At 42.9% G+C, this 13291-nt stretch overlaps 1 protein-coding gene across 1 annotated transcript; it reads left to right on the forward strand.

The window, feature by feature from the left end:
- Positions 1 to 2870: 2870 nt before the first annotated feature.
- LOC127586244 (forkhead box protein G1-like) lies at positions 2871 to 11866 on the forward strand (the record flags this gene model as incomplete). The annotated part of the gene is made up of 3 exons (XM_052044047.1): positions 2871 to 3920; positions 5273 to 5299; positions 11858 to 11866. Coding segments are annotated over exons 1-3 (1086 nt in total), but the record flags the coding sequence as incomplete, so codon positions are not given.
- Positions 11867 to 13291: the final 1425 nt, after the last annotated feature.

Consider the following 13291-nt stretch of genomic DNA (forward strand, 5'->3'; position numbering starts at 1 on the left):
TTGTTTTTTTAAAATCAGGATAATTTCAGCCCGTTCTAGTTATTTCATTGCCAGGAGGAGCGAATTGACACAGAATTTTAAAATAAAATCGCAGGACAATTAACTGAAATCAACTAACAACTGAATTTGTTAAATAAATCTCTGGTTATTTTGTTCTCTTTTTAAAAAAAATGTTGCGGTGGCGGAGGGAAGAAATTATCCAACAGAAATTAAGGGTAATTTGGAATATGTCGTGTTACATGATGGGGTTTAAGAAAGTTTATAGATTAAGGACATCCGCAGAACTTGCATTAGTTTCATAAAGCCAACAGATGCCGTGTTTTAACCGGTGGGAGAGCAAGAGATTCGATATTATTTTATGTCACGCCTTCAAGAAAGGGGTTGAGAGCGGGAAAATAAAGTGAAGATAAAAATCTATCAAAAACAGAACTTTTTTTAAAAAAAGAGAATGTATTTTGTAAAGATTTCACTGAAATTTAAACGCTGTCATTGAAACAAAAACGCCCCGTAGCGAGTGTCTAAAAATCATATTCACTGATTTTAATCGCGATTTTAAATCCCAGGTTTGGTTTTTTTTTAACTACCACAAATTGGAGTAAATGATATTCAACGGGAATGATTAAATTACTGTAGATTTTATCATCAGATACACTTTAACCCCAGTTAAGAAATTGAAGAGAGAGAGCGGGGTTATTTAATTCAGAGAGGTTGTTGAAATATATTGCTGGATATTCATAGGTTTTTAACCAGAGAACTTCGGTACAATTCCTTCTATCGCAGTTGCGGCCATGGAGACTGTTGCCTTTGCTTTATTTGTTTAAACCACACTTAAATTGAATCTGAACACAGGCGATTAAACTACATTGTTCGGGGTGTGAGCATCAGTAACAGAGCGACAAGCTAAATTTTAAATGTAAATCACAAATAATTCCCCCAAATTAGAAATATAATTCCTCCTCAAACTGGGTCGAATAATTTTAATTAATTTTAAGCCCCTGGGCAATTAGGTATAGTGTTACTTAAATTACTTTTAGTAATAATTGGTTTAGTTTTTTTCTCCCTCTAACTTTCTATAAATATTTACAATTACTCCAACTTTCTATTATATTTACAATTATAAATAAATTGACCGCCCCCGCGACCCATGCAAGGTTTTGTTACTTCCTTTCATTGATTAAAGGAAACTGCGAACACCAAAGATGAACTCAAATGTTGGAAAAGAAAACTTGAAGACTTTCAGTTCACCTCACCTTCTCTGACTGAAGTATTTAATGGCGGGATTTACCTCACCTGCGGATGTTAAGTTCGGGTGACTGTCGCGGTAAGAGGGAGGAAACAGAAATATGCTTTTACACGTTATTAGTTGAAACCTTAAAATGAATTAAAACACAAAACATTGACGAGGAATAATTTGCTAAATGCACCTATTCTTCAAAGTTACTGCATTGTAATTCTGCGACATATATTTTCCCCTAGGACGCAATGCCTTAAACAATTCTTTATTTTAGAATAAATTTTGTTCATGTGGCTTTTCCTAATCTATTTAATTTCTACAGGTATTAGATCGATCTTCTAAGTCTGTCCTACCGCTGATCTACCATTTCTCACTACTTCCAGTGGCTGTCTCGATTTTCCAAGCGTCTCTCTCCCTGTAACTCCTAATCTCCCTGTAATTATTATTTTATACTCGTGAGCAAACGCCTTCTTCTGGCTCTGTCACTTATCCCGATTTGATAGGAACTTCGCGCGCTGTTTCAGGAGAACGACAAATCTGTCAGATTGACCTTTATTCTAAATTTAGCTGGAATTGTAATTAAACATATTTTATATAGGTGTCTGTGCGCCTTTGGAACAGATGACACTTCATCTTAAAAATGTCCATTTTTTATAGATTTTAGTTTCACTTGACAAGTACAAAAAAACCTTCATAATTTGTCTTCTGTAAAGGCACGATTCACTTCAGGCGGTTTGTTCCTTAAAGCGGTTTCAAATTCATGTCATGACCCATAACTTTTTTCAAAACTGGAATTATAATTAAACAGATTTAATCCGATTTACCGTGTGACTGTGTTACAGGGATACATATGTATGTGGGATACTTTCTTTGTGGATTGTACGGGTTTTGAAAAATCTGTTCGTGCGTTAGAATTTGAATTATACATGTTTGAGTTTGTCCCTGTATACTTGTCCATATGGGGTGTGTGTGTGTGTGTGTGTGTGTGTGCGCGCCTGAGGAATGTTTATCTCCAAGTATATTAAGGAATGTTTGCAAGTGTGTGTTTGAGTTTGTATTTATTTACTTGAGTTTGCGTTAATGCGTAACTTTTCTTTAAAAAACATCTCCTTGAGCACATCGATCCACATTTGTGTTTTGAGTGCGTGTGTGTGTGTAATAAATTTATTTTTAATCTCCCTCTGTATGACTGAGTCTGTTTAATCTGTGTGACTTTTAAATCGTTTTTGAGCCTGTTCCCCTGCCTTTGAATTTCTGCTTCAGACATGAGGGGGGGTCTATTTACTTAACACAATATAAACACGACAGGAGAATTGAAAACAGGGTCCTTACCGTCCAGACATTTGGGATTACCCGAAGTTCTTACTTTCGTCGCGAAGAGGACAGAAAATAACTAAAGTCCATAAACATTTTGAGTGGGCCTCCAAGCCTAGATTTGGGAAAGGATAATTTGAGTGGTTTGGGGCAGGTCGGGGTAAGCTGATTGGCTCCAGTGGCGTTGAGCTGGGAGGCGATTGGCTCTTGGTTTTGGGACCCGAGAGGGAGTGGCCCGGGAAATCTTCCAGGCATTGGGAAGGGGAGGGTTGGATTCCGCAATGGGACATTCGAGGGGTGATTGCCGGGGGAATTGGATGTGATGTTGGCCATGGGAGATCTGAAAGAGCCCAGAGTGATTCACAGAGCGTCCTTCGCCATCAAGAACCTTCTGCCCGAAGCCATGGTCAGTGAGAGCCCCGAGCTGGAAGTTGGGAGAGATCCGGGTGGACCGTCCGGAGTCGGGACGGCGCGGGCACGGGACGTCCCTGGGAAGGAAGCAGACCAAGAAGGAGGAAGGGACGGAGAGGGGAATACAGAGAGCGTCAGACACGAAAAGCCTCCTTTCAGCTACAACGCTCTGATTATGATGGCTATCCGCCAGAGTCCGGACAAGAGATTGACCCTGAGCGCTATCTACGAGTTCATAATGCAGAATTTCCCTTATTACAAGGAGAACAAACAAGGTTGGCAGAACTCCATCAGACACAACCTGAGCCTCAACAAATGCTTCGTCAAGGTCCCCAGACACTACGATGACCCGGGCAAGGGCAACTATTGGATGCTCGATCCTTCCAGCGACGATGTCTTCATAGGAGGTGCCACGGGCAAACTGCGGAGGAGGTCGACTTCGACCAGGGCGAAGTTGGCTTTCAAAAGGGGAGCTAGGCTCGCCTCCCCGGGCTTGGCATTGGCCGGCTCGCTCTACTGGCCCATGTCTCCCCTCCTCTCCTTGCATCAAGCCCATCCGTTGAGCCTCAACGCCGCTGCTTCTTCTTCGTACCCGGACCACGCCGCTTCTTACGCCGCCGTCTTGTCTCAGCAGCTGGGCGCCGGCGGCGACAAACTGGCCGCCCTCGACCTGCCCTTCGGGGCTTCCCATCACCAGGTCACGGCAGCCGCTCTGGCCACCTCTCTGCCCCACCGACTCGCCATCCCGGCCTCCTACAGACCGTGTTCCGTTAACTTGCTAGCCGGTCAAGCCAGTTACTTTATCTCGCAGTTCCCGCACCCTCCAGTGACGGGGCCGGCCGCCTCCCTCGGTGGGATCGCCCCTCCGCTCAAACACAGCGAAGAATTCGGCAGACCTTACCCTAGTTTTCCCAATACTTTCTTCCCTAGCCAGACCCAAAACTCTCCCTTCAACCCCTTGGTCCTCTGAAGGACCCAGGGCCGGATTATTTATTATGTAAATACTAATCTACTAATGAGTGTAATGGGAGGGGAATAAATTATTTAAAAGCAGACCGTTTATCTGTATAATGTCAGTATTCGAGGAACTTTTGTTTATTTGCAACGAGGTATGTAAAATCTTTCAATATTAAAGCTCACGTTTGAGTTAAAAACTAAAGTCAGAAAGATGGTGACAATTTTTACAACTCGTTTCTAAACTCAAACTGTAAATAGTGTTGGAAGTTCTTACAAAAATAGGAAATGTTGTAAACACTCAGCAGGTCAGGCAGCAGCTGTGGAGAGAGGAACGGTTAACTTCAGGTCAGGGAGACCCTTCAACCCGCCTTCCTGGCTCAGATTTTATAATTTGTGTCTATCAGACAATCTGCTGGAGGATCTCAGCAGGTCGAGCAGCATCTGTGTTGGGCGGGTGGGGGGGGGGGGGGAAGGAAGAACTGGCGACGTTTCGGGTCGAAACCCTGCATCATTTATTGTTTCTTTATTTGTCATTGTACTGTTGCAACAACAACACAACGAGATTAGGATGGCGCTCCCTTGCCTAATAAAAACCAAAACAGTAAATTGATAAGAACAGTTATAACTATAAAATAAAACAAACATACTTACACAAATATAAAGTATAAAAAAATATAAACAGGCAGTGTGCAAATGAACCGTGAGAATATTAATAATGATAATGAGCAGCATATCTATATCAATATATTAAATAACACCATGATGAGTCCAGCCAGTAAAGGGGGGAAGACACAGTATGTGTGTGTATGTGTGTACAGGAGGTGTCAGTCCATGTTCAACAACCGAACAGCTTTGGGAAAAAAGCTGTGTTTCAGTCTTGTAGTGTGTGCATGTATTGTCCTGTATCGCCTACCACAGGGGAGTAGTTTAAAAAGGTAGTGAGCAGGGTGAGCTGGTTCTCGAATGATGTTTGAAGCCCTGCTCTGACATCGAGCCTGATAGATGTCCTCCATCGCTGGTAACTGAGTCCCAATGATGTTTTGGGTGGTCTCGATGACCCTCTGCAGAGCCTTCTGCTCCTTCCTAGTGCAGCTGGCATAGCAAGCAGTAACACTGTATGTCAGGATGCTCTCCACCGCACACCGGTAGAAGTTCACCAGAATGTTCTGAGACAGTCTGGCTCTCCTCAATTTCCTCAAAAACTAGAGGTGTTGCTGTGCCCTCCTAACGACAGCTGAGGTGTGTATTGCCCAGGAAAAGTCCTCGGTGATATATGCCCCCAGGAATTTAAAACTGGAGACTCTCTCCACAGCCTCGCCACCAATGAACACTGGACCAAGATCTATTTTCCTTGACTTCCTGAAATCCACCACAATCTGTTTAGTCTTTTGGAAAGAGAAATAGAGTTAATCTTTCAGACGGGTTATCCTTCCTTTCTCTTTAACTCTGCTTTTCTCTCCACAGATGCTGCCTGACCTGTTGAGTGTTTACAGCACTCTCTTCTTATTTCAGTTCCTAGCATCCGAGTTACATTTTCAATAGCATTGGAAATGTGGGGCACAGGCTTCGATATGGATAGCGGAGGGGAGAGGTGTACAAATTGTAGAAGGTTGCTGCTTTTCTCTGTACACTGGTTATGAATTATTTTCTAAACTTCATTCGATGGTACGGCGTCTAACGAAAGCTCGACACTGAATTATCTGAATTCAGCTCTTTTGAAAGTGACATCAGTGAGATCCAGGGAGATGCATCCATTGGAACGGCCTCAGTAGAACTCACACAAGAAAGATCCAGCAGGAATTTTTCAAAATGGGAATTAAACATGAACACACAGCTTAAAGGGACTGAAAACCAAACGGGAGATGATGGAAGTCTGACATGAAATATAGAAAGTGTTGGAAACACACAGCAGCTCAGGCAGAATCTGTTTTATCTCTTTTCCAGTTCTGGTGAAGGGGATTTGATTTAAAACATTAAGTGCAGGTCGTTTCTTTCTTTTTCAATCTTCTTATTAGTTTTCAAATTAATACGGATTAATATATAAGATCAATGTTTGTACATATAATACAAAGAGATAAGGAGAACAATCATGACATGGATAATCATAAAGAACATTAAAGTATAATAAAATCTGTAGATCCAATGATCTCTTAGTGAATGAATATAATATAAAAGAAAGGAAAGAAAAAGATTTATTATATAAAGATAAAAGAAAGAAAAAAAATCCCCAAAACAATAAGAAAATTTATAAACAGTACATCAAACCAAACTAAGCTAAACAAAAAAAAATTAAAAAAAAAACAGAAAAAAAACTGGACTAAAATTTCTCAATAGAAAAGAGCAATATTATGTCGTCAATTCCGTTCCTCTAAGTTAAAAGGTTATTACAAGGGGATCTATATCATGCGAAAATATTGAATAAATGGACTCCAAACTTCCTCAAATTTAAGCGAAGGATCAACAGTACCACTCCTAATTTTTTCCAAGTTTAAAAATGATATAGTTTGAGAGAACCATTGAAAAGTAGTCGGGGGGATTGGGTCCTTCCATCGAAGCAAAATGGATCGTTTGGCCATTAATGTAACAAAGGCAATCATACGGTTAGTGGAGGCAGATAGATGGCCAACTGCAGTCCCCTTTCCATGCATGCCCAGTGCTTCCAACATTTTCTTTCTCTATTGATGAGGTAACAAACTGATAATTCATCGGCAGGGCAGAGGGAGCTGCCTTCTCCTCTGCCACCTCATCATGTTTTACAGTGGCTGTCCACGGTTAGGGTTCAGATGCAAGGCACATCACTTGTAACTTGTTCTGCTACCTTCTGTTCCTTTCCAGCAATCTGTTTCCATCTGGATTCTGTGAGCTCGCTGGGTTTTACTGAATGGGGAGCTGAGGACTCACTCTATAGATCTAGACGAGCATTTGAATCGCTGAGGCACAGAAGGTTATGGACCAAGTGCTGGTAAATGGGATTAGAATAGATAGGTACTTGATGGTCGGCGTGGAGATGGTGAGCTGAAGGGCCTGTTTCTGTGCAGTGTGACACTATAAAATTGGAATTGGTTTATTATTGTCCCTTGTACCGAGGTACACTGAAAAACTTGTCTTGCATACCGATCGTACAGGTCAATTCATTACACAGTACATTGAGGTAGTACAAGGTAAAACAAAAACAGAATGCAGAATCAAACGTCACAGCTACGGGGAAGGTGCAGTGCAGGTAGACAATAAGGTAATAATCAGGTAGATCGTGAGGTCAAGAGTCCATCTTATTGTATTAGGAAACCGTCTTATAACAGCGGGATGGAAGCTGTCCTTGAGCCTGGTGGTACGTGCTTTCAGGCTTTTGTATCTTCTGCCCAATGGGAGGGGGGAGAAGAGAGAATGTCCGGGGTGGGTGGGGTCTTTAATTATGCTGGCTGATTCACCAAGGCAGCGAGAGGTGTAGACAGAGTCCATAGAGGGGAGGCTGGTTTCCGTGATGTGCTGAGCTGTGTCCACACCTCTCTGCAGTTTCTAGTGGTCCCGGGCAGAGCAGTTGCCATACCAAGCCCGGTTTCATGTTGGGACACTGTGCATGAGGTGCGTCAGTAAGGGGTTAATGTGATCACGCAGCACCAACCAGGCATACCTGCCTTTCACGACCCCAGGACATCTCAAAGCACCTTCCAGCCCCTTACAAACTTTTCGAACTGCGTCACTGTTGAAGGATCCGACGCAGAGAAAGCTCCCTTAAAAACCGTCGCCATTCTGACCATTACTTTCCTGCCTTCATGGGGTGTGGGAGTTGTCGAACTGACGCCTTACTGGTCCATTTCAGAGGGCAGATGTCAACCACAGGGCTGTGTGCCTGGAGTCACGTATAAGCCACGGACGGCAGATTTCCTTCCCCGAAAGGTGTTTGTGAACCTGACGTCCAGTTACCTCAGGCAGTGTCCAATAGTCTCTAGTTTGTGATTTATTGTTACCATGGTGGGATTCGAACTCATGTCCCCAGATCAATTGAGTCAACCTCAGAAAGCTGGTCAAGTAATGTCCCCTCTTATGTATTGAAGGTTAAGTGTTGCCTATATTTTAGAATGGGGTTAAAATAGCCAAGGTTTCTTTTTCAGTATAGCAGTGTCTAGCTCTTAATTACAGGTTTTCCCCGGGTTTTGAGTGCCCGACTTAAGGACACCCCGAGCGTTTGGGAGGCCAGGGGGATGGATTTGCCGGCTGCTGCGGAGCTTTAGGCATCTTCTGCCGGCTGGGAACCTGACGTTTCCGTCTGCCTTCTCATCCCCCCACCCCCCGAGCCGCAACAATCGGGGGCTGGGTGGAGCCGAGCAGAGCCGGCAGCGCTGAGCAGACTCACTCGCTCACTGAGTCAGCGAGACCGGCAGGCGGCCGCACCACGCACCTGCCCCCTCTCCTGTTACCCCTGTATCTGTGACCCCCCCTCTACCCCCCCCCCCCCAACAGACTAGCAAACAGTTTGGGCTCCTGGACCGTTCTCCGGAACAGAACCCCGTGGCAACGCGGGGACTGTCTCCGTTCAGAGATTTATCCACAAACACCAACGGCTGTGAAGGGGGAATCGGTGCCTTGGTGGTGATTTTGCTTCAGTGCTTGTGGTGTTGGGAATGGGACTGTGGAGAGAAGTTGCAAATCATCCATAATTTCCGAAGTTGTTCAGCAATGTGTTTAAATGTATTGACTCTGGGGTAGGACATGATTAGACTTGTACGATGAAACCTTTTGCAATTAAATAGCTGTCTATATCTGAATGGATTGAGATGTATTCTAGCAAGAGTATGTGCCTAGAGCAATGCAAAGTGAAATGTGTTGTGGAGAGATAGACGGGCAAATTTCAGGAATATCCCTTGTGTAAATCCAATTGGGTTTTGGATCTGATACCTTCATTGGAAATGGCATAGAGGAATAAATAATTTACCATTGAATTACTTATTACAGCACAAGAGGTCAAACGTCCGATCAGGTCAAAAGTCAAAGTTGAGTTTATTGCCATGTGCACAAGTACGTGTGTGCACAGGTGCAATGAAAAACTTACTTGCAGCAGCATCACAGGCACACAGCATCAGATAAGCAGCATTCACAAGAAAAACATAAATTATGCACAATTTTTATAAGAACACAATCAGAACAAAAAAAGTCAATTTTAGTGCAAAGTGATCATAGTGTTGCTAAACTGCAGTGATTAGGGTTTTGCCGGTTGGTTCAAGAACCAAATGGTTGAAGGGAAGTAGCTGTTCTTGAACCTGGTGGTGTGGGACTTCACGCTTCCGTACCTCCTGCCCGATGGTAGCTGCGAGAAGATGGTGTGGCCTGGATGTTGGGGATTTTTGATAGGTGTTGCCTTCTTGAGGCAGCGCCTCCTGTAGATACTCCCGATGGTGGGGAGGGATGTGCCCGTGATGTATTGGGCAGATTCCACAGTCGATAACAGCTCCCAGTAGATTAATCCCATTCATGCCATCCTCCCTGTTCTCTTCAATACATTTCCTCTCACATGCCAATCCTCTCTAATACTTTTGCCACTTACCCACAGTAGGGGTAATTTACAGTAGCCAATTAACCCACAAGCATATCTTTGGGATATGGAAAGAAGTTGATCAAAACCCATATAATCATTGGGAGAATGTGCAAACTCTACACAGATAGAACAGGATTGAACCCAGGTTCTTGGAGCTGGGAGGAACTATTAATCTTTGTGCACAATTCCTTTTGATCTTTTTCATAAGATAGTTAATAGAATATGCAAAAATGAATAACTGTTCTATCATTGAATGGAAACTGTGGTTATTTAATCCCTATTGTTCAACACTACAAAATTGTAAAGTCATTTGTGATTTCCTGAGCGAAATGAAAAAGGTGCTATAGAAATGCAAGTCTCTCTTTAGTGTGGCACGAATTTCTAAGCAGGAATTCCATAGCAGTGCTGAGGGAGAACCTTTCTTTGGGAGGTGACGTTATGTAACACTACAACGCACTGCAGATGTTGCAGTTCCCCTCATAGCTGGATGTAAAAGATCCCATGGCCACTATTTCAAAGAAGGGTTGGGAGATCTCCCCAGTGTCCTGGTTAATACTTAATCCTTAACCAACATCTCAAAAAGAGATGACTATAACATTGATTTTTGTGGGAGCCTGCTGTGCATAAATTGTCAGCCTTGTTTCCTACCTTACTACAGAAGTACTTTTTACCTGTAAAATCGCTTTGGCATATCCGGCAAGGAATACTAAAGGTCCAAAGAAATACAAAGCTCATGAAATTGGCTTGTATAAACTGCTGATAACCTACTCATTGAAGGCAAAAACCCAGTAGTTGTAGCAATGTCCATTACAGCAGCTGATAGTTTAGACTCTTCTGCAATTGTTACAGTGCTGACCCCAGTATATCAGTGAATCATTATGATTTCTGTGTGTATAGAACATGCTCTCTCATAGTTTCAGTCCTACAGGTGAATTTTGAATTTTGCAGAGCAGGAGAGGGAGTTTCCCCACTGCAGGACTGATCCTAAATTAGATTCCTGGGATACACTTGTATGCTGCTCCTGATAATCGAAGCTCTCTCATCTGCAGCTGGAAAAATTAACTGAATTAACATTGATAACACAAAATGTTTCACAAAGCTGCTGATCACTCAAATATATCTGTCAAAAGTTTTGATGTAATTATCATTCCAGTGACTGAAGCCATTGGTCAATGGATAGAGATGTGGATTTTAATTATGTAGAGTATGGGTTTCCATTGTCATAAAACCAAAATGGTGCGAGAGACTCTGTAGTTTGTACCGCTGCTTATCGCAGTAGCCAATAGCTTAGACTCTCATATAATCAGCATGCCACTGGCCTCGGGATATAAATGAATCTTTTGGTGAGTGAGTAATATTTGTATCCTCTCCCCATTTGATTGGTGTGTATAAAACTTGCCCTCTCGGGCTTTCTGAGTGGAGAGAGCAGTTTGATGTATATAACACCTGGTGTCACTGTCTAACACTGAGGGATAGTAGAGAGAGGTACAGGTTTGTCACTCTGTAATCCTGGAGCTAGCTCCAAATCATTATGGAATAGTGGGTTACAGTAAGTACAGGTTTGTCGCTGAAAAACAAAGCAACAGTACTGGTAGTACAGATATACAACTGGTGGGTGCAAGTCTCCATGTATGTGTACTAGTAGCACAGGTGTATCACTATAATAAAACATAGTATTGGTGTGTGCAGGTGTGCCACTGTATAACACAGATACAGCATTCATGGTACTTGTCTAACACTATAACACTGGGGTAGAGTAGAGGGTGGACACTGCAGGTAACAGGAATGGTGTCATGGTTCTGAGTGCTGGTTCTCAATTCTGCGCCTTATCCCCATTGATGGGGCCTTGTTGTGCAGCACATGGTTTCCATGCACTACTACTTGCCTAATGAGACACACCTGAGTTCCATCAGGAGACTAGTATAAGAACCCTGGTTTCACAAACACTGGTTGTCAGATTATTGGTCTGTCTCTGGGTATATTTTGTCTCCTGGCTGCTTAGAGTGGGCAACTCTACAGCAGTCCTGGTTTTGCTGTTTCTGTGTTGGGACTCTGTCTGACAGAGTCCCAAGGCAAGATTCTTTCTGTTTGCTGCTCTGTGTTTTGTACTGAGGAAGCATCCTGACTCCAGTCTTGTTCTGGTGTTCTGCATTTGGGTTCTCTGTGATCTTACTCTTTGTGTGACATTGTAACAAATGGGATTTAATTTATGAGCATCAGCAAAGTTTTGGATATTGTTAAGCTGGGTGACAACACTGTACCTTAACACAGGCAGGGTAGCACAGCCATTAATGTTGCTTTTTCACAGCTCCAGTGACCTGGATTCAATCCTGACCTCTGGTGCTGTCTGTATGGAGTTTGCATGTTCTCCCTATGACTGCATGGGTTTCTCCTGGATGCTCTGAGAGAAAGTGGGAGGGAATGGTTAATTGGCTGCTGTAAATTAACCCTTTGTGCAGGTAAGTGGCAAAATAATCAAAGGGTGGTTGATGGGCATGAGAGAGTATGGGTGTACAGGGAAATAAGGAGAGGGAAGGACTGATGGGATTGCTCTACTAGGAGCTAGTGTGGCTCTAATGGGCTGAATGGTCTCGCTATTTCAAAATGGGTAAGTACCTATATCATATAGAACAACTATGGGATATGCATTGGTCACGTAAATGTTCCCCACAAATTATTTGACAAACACCCTGTAATGTGCTGGTCTATACTTTCCCCTTGGTCTAACCCATAATGTTTATCATTTCTTATGCAGTGGTGGATAAGGAGAGGGGAGTGGGAAAAGCTTTTGGTCTCTTTACCAATCACTTTCCAATTTACTCATTGAATGTGATGCACTTTAAGGTAAGAATCTCATCTCTGGGCCCTGGAAAAACTGTTAAATAAAGCATCACCATCATGTGCTCGCTGTTGATAGTGTGCTTGTTCACCAATCAGTGATGTCCTCTGCTGGAACACTGCAGTCGCTGAGGGTAAAATAGGGACACAGAGGGTAATTTTAACCCTGTGGTGTAAAACCAGCAAACTTGATCACCCATTATATATCATGTCAAATATACATTAAACTAAAGAACTGTTATCTGTTTAGCACCTGAGGACCTACCAAAGCATCCCACAGCCAATAAAATTAGTGCTGAAAGTGGAGTCATTTGCCCTAATGTAGAACATGTGGCAAAGTTTGAGCACAGACAACATGATCACATAATTTAGTGATGCAACAATCTGCTGGGAGAACTCAACAGGTCAAGCAGTATCTGTGGGAGGAATTCTGAGAAAGGAATAAGTCCTGAAGCAGGGTTTCGACCTGAAACGTTGACAATTCTTTTCCTTCCACAGATGCCGCTCGACTGGCTGAATTCATCCAGCGGATTGTTTGTTGCTCCAGATTCCAACATTTGCAGACTCTTTTGTCTTTATTTTTAGTAACGTTGGTTGAGGGGTAACTATTGGGGGGGGGGGGAGGGAAATGTCAAATGGGCAGTAACCATCAGTGTCTGAGCAACTGAGAAGCAAAAGGATGATTGAGGTAAGATGCAGATTCAGAGGGCCAGTGATGTCAATACAATGATTGCCCAGGAAGACCCCAAAAGGAGATGGGGAGCAATCTTGTAGTCAGCACCTTAGAACATTATCTATACTTTGTCGTCTTATTACAAAGAACTTAATTATTGGTTTATTATTGTCACTTGTACCAAGGTACAGTGGAAAACTTGTCTTGCATACAGATGTTGGTGAGATGCATTTAGATCAGTTTTGGTCACCCTGCTATAGGAAAGATGCATTAAGCTGGAAAGAGTGTAGAGGAGATCTACAAGGATGTTGCTGGGACTGAGTTATGGAGA

The sequence above is a fragment of the Pristis pectinata genome, chromosome 35 (assembly GCF_009764475.1).
Source record: "Pristis pectinata isolate sPriPec2 chromosome 35, sPriPec2.1.pri, whole genome shotgun sequence".
In the NCBI taxonomy this organism is placed as follows: Eukaryota; Metazoa; Chordata; class Chondrichthyes; order Rhinopristiformes; family Pristidae; genus Pristis; species Pristis pectinata.